The 15,982-nt window shown below is 39.3% G+C and overlaps 1 protein-coding gene across 16 annotated transcripts in view; it reads right to left on the reverse strand.

Moving 5' to 3' along the window:
• LOC148420231 (actin-binding LIM protein 1-like) overlaps positions 1 to 15,982 on the reverse strand; it is a 46,078-nt gene that overhangs the window by 28,377 nt on the left and 1,719 nt on the right. For 4 of the 16 annotated variants that reach the window (XM_088421368.1, XM_088421372.1, XM_088421362.1 and 1 more), the window contains exon 1: positions 12,383 to 12,960. The exons of 1 other annotated variant lie outside the window; for it this stretch is intronic. In XM_088421368.1, the coding sequence (XP_088277494.1) occupies positions 12,383 to 12,617 (235 nt within the window). In that variant the 5' untranslated portion in view covers positions 12,618 to 12,960. Of the gene's footprint in view, positions 1 to 8,465; positions 8,685 to 12,382; positions 12,962 to 14,395; positions 14,550 to 15,982 lie in introns of those variants that run through there. 11 more of the 16 variants (XM_088421374.1, XM_088421366.1, XM_088421360.1 and 8 more) reach the window with 7 other exon arrangements.

A 15,982-nucleotide genomic window follows, 5' to 3' on the forward strand; every position in this document is an offset into this window, starting at 1 on the left:
AAAAGAAGACATTTATTTAACAAACTTGCATTGGACCACATATTAGTTACGGTTTCACTTAGAACGTCTTATTGTTACGTAGCCAAAAGCCAGAAATCATGGTTGGGTTCACATTAGTTACAGTTTAGGAACAAAATAAAAACCACATGTTTATTATACTGTATTTCCAGACATCATTTCACGATAGTACTCAAGAGCTTTAAATTGTTCTTTAATTTTAAAATCGTGACGTCAATAGATTGTTTTCTATTTAAGAAATCGAAGATACAACAGCAATGGCTTGAACAGACTGAATGATGATGCTGTAAAAACATTAATAGTGGTATTTGTTATTGCTTTGGCTTATTCTGAAGAGCCCGGGAGAAGCGTGAATGCCACCGGATGTTGTGTTTTTATTGTTCTGTTTTGTTTTGTTTTGTTTTTGCTTGCATGTGTGGGCCAGATGCTGGTCTGCACTGTACTAGTTTATAGAATAGTTATGTGGTTAAAGTGTGATGCGAATACAGTTCTTGTCTCTTTATCAATTTGTGCTGAATGGGAATTCCATTCTCCAAGCCGCGCATCCTCATGAAGGTCGCATGTGTGCTGGAGCCCATCTCAGCTGTCTCTGGGCAGTAGACCATGAGCTGGTTGCCAACCACCCGCAGGGCACACAAAGATAAACAACCATTCACACACACCTCAGGAGAATTTAGAGTGCCCAATTTAACTAGCATGCCTCATTAGAACTATATCACTGTCCACCAAATTCAAGAAAAAAATTGCTGCAAGTTTTTGTAGGCTTTTATGTGGAGGGTCCAATCCAGCATACAGGCCCTGAGTACAGTGGGTACACCATAGGGTAGACAGTATTTGTCTTAAAAATAATAACAATAATATTCTTAATAATAATAGATTGTTACCAGGTGTGCCTAACGTAGCCGTTAATGCAAAAGGATACCTCAAGTTGTGTGATGTTGCCAACCATGCACTCGATCAACTTTTGTGACTTGAATAATATGCTAATAAACATTAGACAGTCATTCTCATTTATGATTCCTATGTTTTCAAAGCCAGCTGTGTGATACGAAAACATTGTGTGGAGAAGATTTTCCTGACGTGAATCATTGTTTTTTTTAGGGCGAACAGGCAATGGATAGTCACAAAAGAATTATTGCTTTGCCTATGATTCCTCCTCAAGGGGAAATATAAACGATTAAAGCTGATACCAACCCTACAAAGCTTCCCTATTGTGAAGAAAATGGCAAAGACATGATGAAGAGATGTGGGTGGTAAGAATGTGGATACAAAAGAAAAGAGGGGTAGGCACCTCTTCTTTGGTGCAATAACACACAGCAGGACAATGAGTCATCTCTGGATGAACCAGACAGTGAAGTATCAGCAGCTCTGAGTGTGACATTGCACCTCCAAACAAAACCACAGGCCATCTGGGTTACTGAACACCTCAAAAACACAGCTTTAGCCTCATTAGCCTTCGCCAGAGTGAAAATCAAATGGAAAAATAGGGTTGTGTCAAAAATGGCGATCGACTGGAAGATACTGTACACTGATAAATGACCTCTTTAGCTTGAAAAAATAATCATGTCAGGCTGTGAATGAACACAGTATGTACATCATAAAAAAAGGTAAAATAACAGAACATATGTTTCATATTCTAGTTCCTCCAAAATAGCCACCCTTTGCTCTGATTACTGCACTTGCACACTCTTGGCATTTTCTCAGAGGAAGAAATATTTTGAGGAAACATAGCAAGGCATTTCAATAATGGAGAAGTCTACTAAAGATGACATCACCAAATGGCCCAATACAATAGACAGACGGTGTAAAATGAATTAATAAATCATTTAAGTGGCTGAATTTCTATTTACTATCATACTGTATGTAATGTTTCCAATACGTAAGTTGATCAAGTCAAGCTTTGCTTTAATATTTCCTAAATCAGTTCTTACTTCATTATTACGTTTTGGTTTTTTGTTTTTGTTTTTGTTTTTTGCCTTGGTTAACTGGTCATTTTATATTGTTTTTTTAATGCCTATGGTAAATCAACGTTCAATATGTGGAATCAAGAATTGCTATCAGCAGAATTAGGATTGTTCTCTATGGAAACAACACTTTTTCTCTGCAGAGCTACTAAACATGGAAAAACCATGCTCACATTATAAAACTACAAGATTCCAAGCTAAAAACTGAGGTTTGCTTAAGAAAGTGCGTGCAAGCAAAGTTTTTCCGGGACAATGCTTTCTTGCTCCACTTTAAATTGCTGCAGTTCCTGAGCAAAGTACTCTGAGGCTGAGACACTGACAAAATAAAGCTCTGACAGGCACGCTACACTACACATTATTAAAATTTAAATTCACAAAAAGGGCATGAACTAAAAATAGGCATGTTTGTGATTCGAAACAACCTCCATTAATAACAGATTAAGTTCCTACCTAAAATATGTTTTTATTACATCTGTCTTTGGTGTTCTTATGATAACAGCTTTACAAGAATGTATGTTATATAACACTCTAAATAAGTAAAAATATGGTTGAAAGAACTACAAACTCAGTTGAGACCAACTCGCTCCAATATAAAATAGGGGAAAAAAAACACTAAACAGATTTGAGCACACATTCCTGAATCTTGGTTGGAAGTGTTGGCTTTGCTGACTCTGTGATCTGTCCCGCCTCTTCACAGAGGGATAACATGACTGATATGAGCCTAAACACACAATGAACGCACACTCACAGAACCATGGTGCTGAGAGAGCAAAAACCAGCAGAGCATCCTGAAGCCTTGTGAAGAGACAAGAGGGGCGGGGCTTCTCTCCTCACCCTTCTACCCTTCACTCATAAAAATGGAGCATGGCTGTGTTGGCATTAACAAAAGGATGAGGGTCTGGAGGCAAATGAGGAAAACCTTCAGTCTCTTGAGGACGGATTCTTCCGCAACATGTGCCCATACATTGGTAGAAAACACTAACAGTGATGATGGTTTTATTGATAATTTGAAAATCGTCACAATGTATAATGAGAGTAGCAGGTCGGTTATACTCCAGGGAAAAGAGGATTTAGACAAGAGAGGGAAGCTCTGATAAAATATTCATTTGCTCATTGCCTTTGCTACTGTAAAATATACAGTACATTGTCTCCAGCAGAAACACAACATCCCCAAAGCGGTGTGTGGATGTTCCTAAGAAGACAGACAAAGAAATTACATCCAGCACAATATAGGGACTCAGATGCGACTGCTATGCTCATCCACTCATGAGTCGCTAGCCCTTGACCTTATTTTCTAAGTGCATTCTCTGCACTTTCACAATGGAGGGGACAATGAGGGAGGTCTGACATCTGGGATGTGACGGAAAAACAATGCATGGCTAAGGAGTTGCTTCCCTGTGAAATATTTTTGCAGCCGAGTACCACCTAAACAGTGCAACACATTTTGGGATGGAAAAGGAAAAAGACTGAAAACATGGCGTGTGAGCCATGTCTGATCTAGTAAACCGTGACTTACATTTGTTATGGTATCTCCAGGCGTAATTTATTTTTCATTATATTATATAGTGACATTATTTCTGACTCATCTGCCTGAAAATCACATCACTAATGACATTGCAGATCTGTAGAGGTTTTATCAAAATGTTGCCATTTTTTCATGTTCAAATCAATTTGCACTTTATTTGAAACAAACATATATTCCTGTCACTACAATAACATTAAATTAGATTTGCTGCCCACAGAAAAACATGTTAAAATCTCAATATCTCCCTGAAGTGTCTTCACGTAATTCGTAACCTCATTTGAAAACCACTGGTGCACACAATAATAAGGCCCAAGAACCATGGTAGCCAATTCATAAAATATTGAGTTTAGAGGGGGGGAACACACACCCTGCAATGTGAATGCAGTCGTCTACTTCACCACCAGACCATGAACAAACTTATAAGAAATAAATGTACAAACAAGAAGAACATTGAAGAATATTGAAAATTCACTCTTTCACTGATTCTGCATATTAAAATTGAATGGGATATTTCTTGACCCACAAGTCAAACAGTAAGATTTGGATACTTTTACAGTTTTTGTAACTCTACTAATAAAAAAAGAGCAATAACTAACAACTTTTGCAGCTCTGTGTTGGGTCAGGGATAGTAACAAGACTGTTTTAACTGATCACATATCACAATAATACCATACTTTGTAGAACTGGAGCTCAGGCAGACTGCTATTATTGGTAATTACGTTTTCAGATCTCTTTTGGACACATCAACTCTTGTAACATTCCAGAGGATAAAAATTCCATAGTCCAACCGTCAAGCAAAAGTATGCTCTCAAGCCTTGGCTTGGCCTTGGCTTACCTGAGCTGGGAATATTGGATTTCTTCTTAGCAAGGGAGAATAGAACGACTCCAATCTGCTGTGCACCAGCAGGAAGTTAAACAAACATGCAATGTGGTATTCAGTTATAGAGAAGGAATTTCTTCTCCTTAGAGTAGCTTGACAACAAAAAGTTAACCTTTGTACAAGGCTTTTGATGTCTCTATGAAATAGTACTTGGAGAATGTCAACCATAAGTCATATCTTCAAGCCTAGTAGCCTAGTATAGTATGTAACAGGTTATATATGAGACAAATTAAAGATTAAAAGCAGGGTTAGTAGTGGGGATAGCGCAGTTACAACTTGGGGGGTGGGGGGTGGGGGGTCAACCAAGACAGGTTAGTTGACTTTAAAAACAGGTCAGCTAAAAGTATCCACCACAAAGATTCGTCGTAACCTTGATGTGTGTATCACCATTTTCTACACGGACGTTGCTTGCAGATGTATACACAGCTGCAACGGTGGCAAGGGCAGAAGACTCCCCCAAAGAATTGAGTATTTCACAAGGTTGAGACAATTTCAAATAAAATAGAGTGACAAAAATAAAATAATGTTCAATAATTGCAAAGTGGAAAAGGCATGAAAAGTGAAAAGGCATACCACAGCAATACTTAAAAACACACACACACACACACACAGATATTGCACACATACAAAAACACACATACAGCAGATTAATAAAAAAAAAAAAAAAAGGAAAAAGAACATGATCAACACGGTCAAACTTGATAGATTTTTTTTTTCTTAAAAGGAGGTGATTACTTGATTTTTTTTTTGATAGAATAATCAATAGAATAATCAGCCCTATAATAAACGATATACTGTGCATAGTATTTAGACTGGAGATAGAGCTTGATCAAAATAACTTCTATATTTATATACAGTATTTGTTAATCAAATATTCTTAGCTCCTATTTTCAGGTCTGGGAGGCCTCATAATGACAGCATTAAATCCCAAAGCACGATTAGATGTATATGTGTGAGTCTATGGGGGAGGGCGTGCAGAGCTCTTTATCACCGAGCCATAACAAGAAGCTCTTAACCTTTCAGTGCCATGAATATGTATGGCTGCCAGCACGCCCCTTCTGCCCCGCTACCAGCACCCCCGACAAAGCACTTCAAACACATGTGTAAAATGTGTGTGTGTGGGGGGGGGGGGGGGGGGGGGGGGGGGGGGGGGGGGACACCCTATCAGACTCCACCAGAACCCCCAAACTCATCCCCAGGGACCTCGGTTTGGAATAATGATTTAGGACAATGCAACGCATTTGTTGTGCAGCAAGTAGCATACGATTTGCTGATAAACACTTCGGGGGACTTGCAGTTCAGTGGCCTAACAGTAAAAAGACAATGGTAGGTTCATAAAGCACAGAACCGTGTGCGCGTGTATACGTGGAAATGATAGAAGCTACTGGCTTTTGGAATCACAATGATAGTCCATTATGTCTCCACACTCCACTGTCTTCCTCTCTGTTACAATACGATAGCAGACAAAGAGGATGTTTTTTTACTATCATGGATGATATTCTTGTGTCTGTCTTGTTGTTTTAACTTGTGTTCTTTAGGTCAAAGACTTTCACTTCCTGACTGACTACTTATCTCATCTCTGGTCCAGTGTGCCAGCTGCGCAAATATTGTGTCAACGGGACGTGTGTGAGAGGAGGGCATTTTACTGACATGCTGGAAAAAGGGGTTAGCTCTGCTATTAGAAGGATATTAATAATGCACATGAATGAGGGTAACAATGTTTTCTCTGTCACCATGGCAGTGATGAATTACTAACTATTTAGAGGCTTTGCTTTGCACTGAAAACAGGACAACCACCTGCACAGAGTGAAAAAAAATGCTCACGCTGCTATCTCTACTTTGTGATTCATCATTCACCATATACAGTACTAATTCAGTTAGGCAGATATGGATTGGTTGAGGTCAGAGACCGCCTTGCCTCAGAAAAGCAGCATGATAAGCTTGTTAAAATCATGGTTCACTTTCTTTATGCATGCTAACAAAAATAACAAACCACCAGTGAACATCTGTAAAAAAAATTAAAAAAGGCCTCAATGTGGATGACGAAACCAGGCAAGAATCCTTCTTTTGACAGATCCCGAGAATCTAGACGGGAAGAAACCTTTCAAGGCCGTGGAAAACTTACAGTGGCATTGTGGTGAATGCACATGTGGCTGCCAGAACTTTGGCTGTTTTGCCAGCATGGGTATTGGTGGCAAAGGCCATTATTTTGTGGCCAATTGAGTCCACATCAAGAGAATAATCTCAGGGCTGAACGTAGCCTCAGGCCAGCGGAGCGCCGTCAGATAGATAAACAAAGCTATACTTGCACGGGTCAAGGAATGAGTAATCACTTTTTTTTAAGGAAATATATTTTACTGACAAAAATCCCCAGAAATGTTATATTACACCCACAGAGCAAACAAAGCCGTCTGCACAAACTACAAGCTCGACTTAGAAAACATGTTTTACTCATGGACAAATGGACAGTATGATATTACGTTTGACTGCCAAAGGAAACAATATTATTAACACATTCACTGTCAATAACGACTTTAGCCGTCAAAGATTTTTCTACCCTAACTGGACAGATCAAAATTCAATTTGAACTGGGCTGCCAGTGAATGAGTAAATTAGTGCTGTAACTAACAACTATTTTAATTATCATCATCATAATCACTAAACTGTCATTTGTGTTATCGCATCGTTTGGTATCTATCATGTCAGAAAATAGCCAAAAATGTTGCTTTTTCTTTTCCAAAAGTAACAAAAAAATTGATTCTACACATCTGCTTTCATGGAGGAGTACAGAAATGGATTAACATTTACTGGTGAAGAAACTGTAATTCTGAGCATTTGGAGAATTTTGAATGAAAAAAAGGTATGAATAAAAAGAATGAAAATCAATTCATTTTATTCTCCACTGGTTGTTGATAACTTAATTAATTGTTGCACCTCTAATTTTAATAGATTTACTGAATGCAATTTGCTTTTAATTGTCATCTTTTTAATACAGTAAATGCAAAAAAGACTAGTACTGTACCTGCTTTTTGGTAACAGAGAACTGCTAATGAAATTCTTCTGACTGCAATGAGTTTTTAAAAACACCTCAATCGGTTAATGGGGTATCATTTTTCACATGTGCCTGTGGGAGCTCTAGGGGCATTACGGTAAATTCAGCATCTGCTGTCCGTAGCTATAACAGACATGATGACCTCTGGAGGAGTGCCACCCCCATGTAATATAATTTAATGATAACTAGACCTACGATTATATTTAAAATATGCTGTTCGTTGTTAAGAACACATTTATTTGCAAGTTTTGGAAATTTATAATAATTGAGTTTATTCATTTTTAATGAAAAACGGTCTAAATCTTATACGGCGTCACTTTAAAGAAGAGTTTGAACAAGTAATAACATTACATAACAGATCCCAGTAAAGGGATCTCAAATATCAATACTACTGAAAAATGCTGCTTGACCCTCATGTATCTAAAACCACATAGTGACCTTGATCGTGGGTGGGGAAAAAAAACACCTTTTTCTTTTAACAGGGCCACTATGAATGAGGCCACAGCTGACAACAATGGAGTATACCTTTTGGATGGTCACCATGGCAACGGCTGCAGACAGAGCATTGGAGGGAGAGGCAAAGAGAGAGCCTCGGCGCAGTGTGCTTATATATATGTGTTCCACTTTTCACGTTTTATAGTTTTTGCTGCATTGAAGGTGAAGTGGTATCACATTAAAACGAACATACACGCCCTTTTATTACCAGACCACATGCTTTCTTCCAACACATATTTACATAAAGCCTGACACTGCCAAACTAAGCATACCCAAGCCGAGCATCATGTGCTCATATTGGGTGAGGCATTGCATAAAGTCTTTACAGAAAGCATGTTTTCACGTCCCACATTTCTTCAAAGTTATAACCAGCACACACCCACAAGCCATATTAATATGCCTCAGTCGAAATTCTACAGCTTCTCTAAAAATACAGATCAGACTCAGAGGTGAGTCAGTCAAATATAATACAAAAGACATTGGTTCATAGAGGCAAACATCCACATTCCTGGAGCACCGACAACACCGTACCTTTTTCTTTGACCATGACCATGGGAATCCAATAAATCTGCACCAGAGAAGCTTCTAAGTATCCTTGCGCAATGACACAGGAGCTGGTTACTGAATCCTTTTAAAGTCAAGACACCACAGTGAGGAAGCGGGGGGATGTGCAGGTGCTACGCTCTTCTCCTGAAAACACGGCGACAGTAAAGGGTTTGCCTCTGACTGCCTGCTTTGCTCCAACATCCCTCTTCTTCTCCTCCGCCTCCTCTGAACACTCCTCCTCCCTCCACTCCCTCACTCTGTCCCTCTGTTGTGTCAGCCACCTCCTCACTGCAGCAATCTTGTGGCTGCTGTTTCTGTGTGAACTAAACCCGGAACCCCAAATCTCAGTCCAATTTGCAACTGTATTTGTCACCAAGATGATGAACATTTTCATTAAACTTGGTGGCATATAATTACCGTATATATAATTAATTACATACAATTAAGAGGAATTAAGGATCCAAAACGTTTTGTCAAGCATTTTTTTTTTTTACATTGGCCACAGTCTATAGATTTGTGTGTATTGTGCTATGCTAGGTATCGCATCCCCAATGAACAGCAATAAGTTAAGACATTCAAGACCAGTGCTCATTTAGACCAAGAAAGACATGTATATTTGCTGGCTGATTATGGCCCTTCAAAAATCGGCATAAATTAATCAGCCAAATAGCCAATATTTACTGATTCTTGATGCTTGAATGCAGATGAAGACAGGTTAAATAAATGAAAAAAAAAAAAAAGACATGTTTGTGCCCAATGGCAAAACAACATGCTAGTGATAGAACTAAATGACTTGTTTTAACAAACACTAAACATAAAAATGTTTTTAAATATTACATTTGTGTCAATTATGACTGTAACAAGAGATGGAGATGATCAACTGAGGCTAGGCTCTAAAGGTCATTCGCATTAGTTACCTCATTGCTTCCACAAACTAGGCTCCATATGGAAGGGCATGCAGGGTCATTATAAGTCAGAGGTCAGGACATCATTGAGCTCTAAAAAAGGGCTTTTAATTAATATATTTAGTAGGCCTTCTGAATCTAGTTAAAGAGCGCATCAGAGCACACTTGCCTTTCTTATATAACGCGTGTGAGTTGAAGTGTTTAAATAAATAACAAAAAATACAATTTGTGTGGAAACGTCACCCTTTGTTTTGATGCTGTAATGGCTATCTTTGACTACAATGAAAGTCCAAATACTTTGGAGTAGAATTTCTATGTATGTGTACTATGTCGCATGTATGTCCTGTACTCATATTTCAGTCAACATTGAGTTTTCTTCCATTACATTCACAATATATACAATTACTTCAACACATTTGCCTTAACCGCCTTGTTACTCATTACTGAAAAATAGAATCTGAAGAAATTGTCAGAAGTGACATGTTGGTCTGGAGTTATTGGCTAACTTTGACAGGGTTTTACTTCCGCCAATCCAGAGGCCTGTCAAAAAAAACCTCTTTCACATGTGCCCCTCCCCTGCCCAATAATACAGTACATGCATACACACCAATTGTACATAGTATATTACCATTAAAGAACTACATAGTCCTTTATGTGAAAACTAAAACTGTTTACATTACATGCATCTCATTTTTAATTGGATACCTTGTATTTTTTTCAGAAATCCACTACCACGCAGCATAAAGTAATAGCACGGACTGTAACAGTTTACTGTAATTTTCACACTGCGCAGATATTGGATGAGAACTATCGTAAATGTCGTTTTCACTGTCTCGTGGCACAAACAGATAGAATTGAAGATGGAAACACCTTCTGCTAAATTAACTGCTCACATAATCTTTGGGATGCAAAGTGGGGTGGGGCATATATCTGAGGGAGGCAACCACAGATGATTGTTTATGAGGGGACACCACGCCATTTAAAGGGGCAATGGTGTCATGCAAAATAGGTAAACTTTTTTTACATGCTTTTACTTTCACCCCTAATAATTTACATTTCATGTGGGAAAATACATTTTGATACTTAGAACTTTAAGTACTTCATAAATCACAGTTCCAGACTGACACAACCAGCCATGCAAAAGACTTGAAAGTAAAATTGTTTGGACACAATTAGGTTAATTATCTCATATCTACTTGTTCTTCACAAAGCTGCTGAAAAGAAAAATGTAATTCAGTCCAAATGAAGGCTGTCAAGTCTCCTGCTTATTGTTTTAGTGATTTTTTTTTTTTTTTCTTAAGGCGGGGTTTGTTCTTCATTCAAGATTGGATGGTGTCATCAGCCGGACACCTGGCTTTCATCAGTCATCCAGGGCCTTCTTAAGTGCGGCTGGAGCAGGAGAACAATGCCAGGTTATTCTTTGCTATTCGCAGCATTGCTTTTTGAGTTTCCCAGCCAGTGTTTACCCAACGATTTTCAACTTTCTCGTATTTTGGTTTGTATTTCGATGTCCGAAGTTTTTCTACCACGTGGTTTGAGTTTCTTAGTTGCTACTTTGTTTTATAGTTGTTCTCCTGCAAACATAGTCCCTTCGCCTTGTTGGTGCGTGTCCTTTTGTTCCAGACAATTAGCGTCTCACTTTCAGTTGTACTTTGTGTTTTTTGTTATACTTTGCCTTAGAACCTCAGTGTCTTGTTTGTAATTTGGCTGTTTGAATTTTTGTGTTTCTTTTTGTTTTTCTTTTTCCTCCACGTTTGACTTTGATATACTTTGATTATTTAACTCTGTTTGAGTAACTTGTCTCTTTGGGGTCCACTCTCCATTTGTGTCACAAGGTTAATTAATAACAAAGGCAACCTGAAGCCTGAAAGCCTGTCAAGTCCTCATGGGAAATGTATTCTAGTATCACTAAAAACACTGCTGTGTTTGTCCATTTTGGCACAGCCATAATAATAAAAAAAAAAAAGAAAGTTCTTAAGTGTTGCTTTAAGATACTTTCAGGTACTTCAACCAAGACTCTATTATTGTCAGTGATATCAACAAAATTATTTTACATTTCACAGTCACTCCTCATATATTTCGGAAACAAGCAAAGCAAGTGTACGCTTCGAAAAGAACGACAATAAACTTTTACAAACCACCTGCTAAATATTTTGCCAAGGCAAAGAAGAAGGCAAGTAAGTCCTCTCAGATTAAAACAATAAAGGTCAACAATTGCACTGAATGAGATACAGGATCCTAGCTTTACCGCCACATCACTTTTTAGAAGACAACTCTGCATTGCAGATCTACCTCTAGCACATGGACTCAACAACTACACAACTACAACAACTAAACACACATTTATTTATGACTAGGGTGTTTTCTTCGAATCAAGCATGGTAGTGAGGAAAGACTTGTTAGTGGCTACATTTTCATCGCTCGACCCTTTTCGGTAGCTTATTATCTTTATCAGACTCATGTTGAAAATCAAACACATGCTAGACCAATAAAGGTTTTGCTATTTTGTGTGGCATATGGTCAGAGTGTGCGTAAGGTTTGAACATCTTGGTTTGTACTCATGCCCACGTGTAATCTTGATGTAAGCCATCCTGTCGCTTGGTCATGTGCTGCTGTTTGGCAAGATGCAGCAGGTCTGGCCTTACACTATGGGCACTCATTATATAACCAATTGACTTACTGCCTTTTCATTGCAGCAACACCTTTGGACATCGGCAGTCGGCGTTTTTGTGTATATACACAAGCAAGATTTGAACAGCTAATTAAAATACTGTCATCTGTGAGTAATACAGTAAAGCTTTCACTTGTGGTCACCTACATGCAAACACAATTCAAGACAAAGAAAGCAGACAGAAAGCTAGAATAAACAAAACTAGTATCTGTTATTGATTTCAACTCTGTGTAATACTTTGGTGGTTAGAAAACACTAAGTAACTTTATACAACAAGTGACATCATTTCAGGTAGATGCACGTATTTAATTCGCTCCCTCGCCTACCTGAAGCAACATCATGTAGCCTCTCACTCAGGTAGTAGTCGTTTGGGTTGAGGTAGGGCAGCTGCTCCATGTACTGCTTGGGAATGAGGTATAGGACCTCGGCTACATGTCCATCCTCAATGATGGACATGCGCTTGATGGAGCTCTTGCGTTTCACCCGTACGCGGTCTACATGGTGGCTGCGGCTGGAGCTGCATAACCTCCCGAGGCTGTTGAGATTGGGCAGAGTAGGCATGATGCTTTGCTCTCCCTCCACCGTGCCACAAAGGCGGGTGAAGCACTCCAGGTAGGCGTCAGCCAGCGTCCAGGGGTCAGGCTCAATCCCCCTCAAAAATGCAGCTGCCTTTCAACATGAGGCAAGTGTGGTGATCAAAGAGATCCAAAATTGAAGTAAGGGCGAACCCCAAAAGCACCGCACAGCATCATAAAATCTAGCGAGAGCTTCTCCTGCAAAGTCCCCGTTATGATCTTATTAGTTCACACCTAGAGAAAAAGGGAAAAGTTGGGTGCTGACGCACCCCTGCGCAAAGAAAGTTAAACATCAGGTAAGAGTCAGCGCCCAGTGAGACACTGCTAAAGAAGCTTATGAGTGTCTTCAGCCCAACCAGACTGGAGCCTTAAGCAGCTTATGACTGACGTTGAGCCTATGATTATCTTCTGGGTGGGGTTAGGTAGTTCCACATCAGGTTTACTCAGTGTACTCTGGGAAACTTGCCACGGAATGGGACCCACAGCCATTTCTCACACATCTGCCAGAAACGTAAACCCTATCTAGGCTTATGGGACACATTAAAAACATTAAAAGCGGTCAAACCACGGGGCTCTTTTAGAGGCATCAGACTACTTGATGTTGGTTAAAGAAGTGCTGGTGAATTAGCAAAAAGACCACATGGATGTATTGCATAAATATGATGCATCATGATAATCCATGACTTCATGATGCCAAAATCATAAATGTGCACAAAAGCCATATAATATAGATCATGGTCTTTCAAAATAGATACAAAAAAAATAGATAAGATCTTTTAATTTAAAAAAATAAAATAAAAATCAGACCTTGTGCATACGACTAAAATAATTTGTGTGCCCTAATCCCAGCAAAAAAGTGCAACATTTTGTTGTGTTATTTCATTAGGTAATACATTAAAGTGTTGACATGCCTTCTAACATGGAGATGGAATCATAGACAATAATATAAGCAAACTCCAGAAAAAAGATAAAATTTACTATTGAAAGCTCATAGCAAACTAGTAGCAATTTTGTTTTATCCAGTAAAACCCCACCTGTCTGAAAGTTATCAAGACCTGTGGTGGGGTACCAGTACATGAAGTCATATCAGGGGGTGCATGAGATTTTGAAAGGGTTTCTGCAGATGTCAGCAAATCTAAATGAATGCTTTTTAGCGCGGTGACAGTAACAGTAAATTTTTCCATCCAAAATTGCCTTGCACTGGCTAGTGGGTACTTGGACGAAAAAATATTTCACAGATGCATCAGTGAAAAAGCATCAGTGAAAAAAGGTTGAGAACCACTGATCTCAACTCAGGAAATTACAGATGAGCCATCTGACACACATGCATACACATACGAGAAATGTGTACCTATCTAACTTACCCAGGTCCTTGTCGTTGCCATTTGGGCCCACGATTATTATACTAATGTAGTTATTTTCAAATAGATTATCAAGAAGCCATTCAGGCTTTTGGGGATTTATTTTATACGGAAAATAAGTAAAAATTAGAAGACGGTTCTTTCAAGAATACACACGAGGACAATGATTCAGTCAAGCTTAGGACATGCTACTATGCTGCAGTGAGGCACTGCCCTCCAACTGTCATCCACTTCTCAAATGTAACGAAGATACATCTTCCCACATTCTCTCTCTCACACACACACACACACACACACACATGAACACATGCATGTTCGGATCAAAAATTAGCTGTGCCTGACCACACAGAGACACCCTCAACGCCCTTGTGCATAAACATCTCTCTTTTTGCGCTCTTCTTACCATCCAGTCCAAAGCAGGAGGTGATTTTTTGGGCGTAGTTGCAAAGCCCATCGTAGCCTTGCTCCTGCATCACCGTCTTCCTCTCCCCACTGTCTACACACAGACAATCACACACGCATGCCGTCCCGCCCGGCAGAGCGTTCACTCCTTTGCCTGCTTATGAATTATTCATGCTTTTGCCAGGACAGTTGCACACGCGCGTTCATGTGCCCCCTCATGCAGACCGCACAGAAAGTGAGGAAAGTGCTGACGCAGAGAGGATGTGTGCAGCCCTCTCCACTGGTCCTTTATGGAGGAGGCAGCGGATAGTGTTACTCCAGGGTAAAGCCTTCTTTTTAATCCATCATTGATCGTCACATTTAGAGCAATAGATAAAGTGTGTGGAATGTACTACAATAACTCTTAGCAAGCAATGTGGACTTGGAAGGGGTACCAGGAAGCTCTTGGTGGATAATCAGACTAGAGAGGAACTGAATCCTACATGTTAATCACTTAAAATTACTCTAAATTAAATGGAAATGCTTTCCCTGCATGCTTAGGGATAGTAATATAGGTTCCATCTTCTCCCAAAGAGCCAAAATGCAAATCTTTATCCCGTGTGTTATCACAGTAAAATTGGAGGTAATATAATTCATGTAACTTTCCAATGAATGGCCCTGTTTTCAAGTCTGCCAACTGACCAGTAGAGGCAAACATTAAAATGGAATAAAAAAACATTTGCTCACATGGTGTGTGTGAGAATTCTGCTGAGTTGAAGAACCCGTGATGGAAGGGAGCCGATAGACTAATATGAACAATAAACCCGTCCATAGATGAATGGCCAGACTAAATACTGAGCTGAAAGCAATTTGGCTGGTAATGGAAAACATAAATAAAGATTTTAAATGATATTCTTGCAATATGTTTGAAGAGATCATACATGCAAGGTGACAGTTTCAGGAAAAATGATAGATACATGTTCATAAAAAATGGTAGACATTAGTGTAATAGAAATATGATGACCCTGATAGAACAACAGGGCAACAAGGGAATATTGTGCGTTTATTGGGTCGCTAATGGAAGGAAATCATTTTCAAGGTAAAAGCTGTTGGCCTTCGACTGATACCAGAGGGTGGCTAGAAGGTAAGGCAAAGACTGAGAGCACAGTAATGGCTTGTACTCTGACCGGTCGATGGAATGTCTGATCCTTAGAAATGGACGCCAATCACTCAGAGGTTCTTATGCTCACTCTCAAGAACTTAAGTTCTTGCCAATCTTGTGCTATTGTATTTATAATAAAATATTATGTTAGAGAGCCCACATATCGATTTTCACATAATACCTAGAGCGAGAAATCTTAGCAAGCATGCGTAATATTTGAATATCCTCTCAGAAAACATTGGACTGGTTCTCAGTTATCGATTCATTGTCACACTGGCCGACACAGGTGAAAGAAAAAAAAACAATGTGGTCTGAGCAAGGTTATTGCTTATGACTAATGACTGGTTTGCAGTGGCTTAAGTAGACTCATCAGGAATGTCATGCAGGGGGCCAGGAGCTCTATCGATCTAACCTGCAGCAGGGAAGACACATGAAAGGACATGCAAG

This window comes from Hippichthys cyanospilos, chromosome 8 (assembly GCF_059441005.1).
Source record: "Hippichthys cyanospilos isolate Australia breed blue-spotted pipefish chromosome 8, RoL_Hcya_1.0, whole genome shotgun sequence".
NCBI classification, from domain to species: Eukaryota; Metazoa; Chordata; class Actinopteri; order Syngnathiformes; family Syngnathidae; genus Hippichthys; species Hippichthys cyanospilos.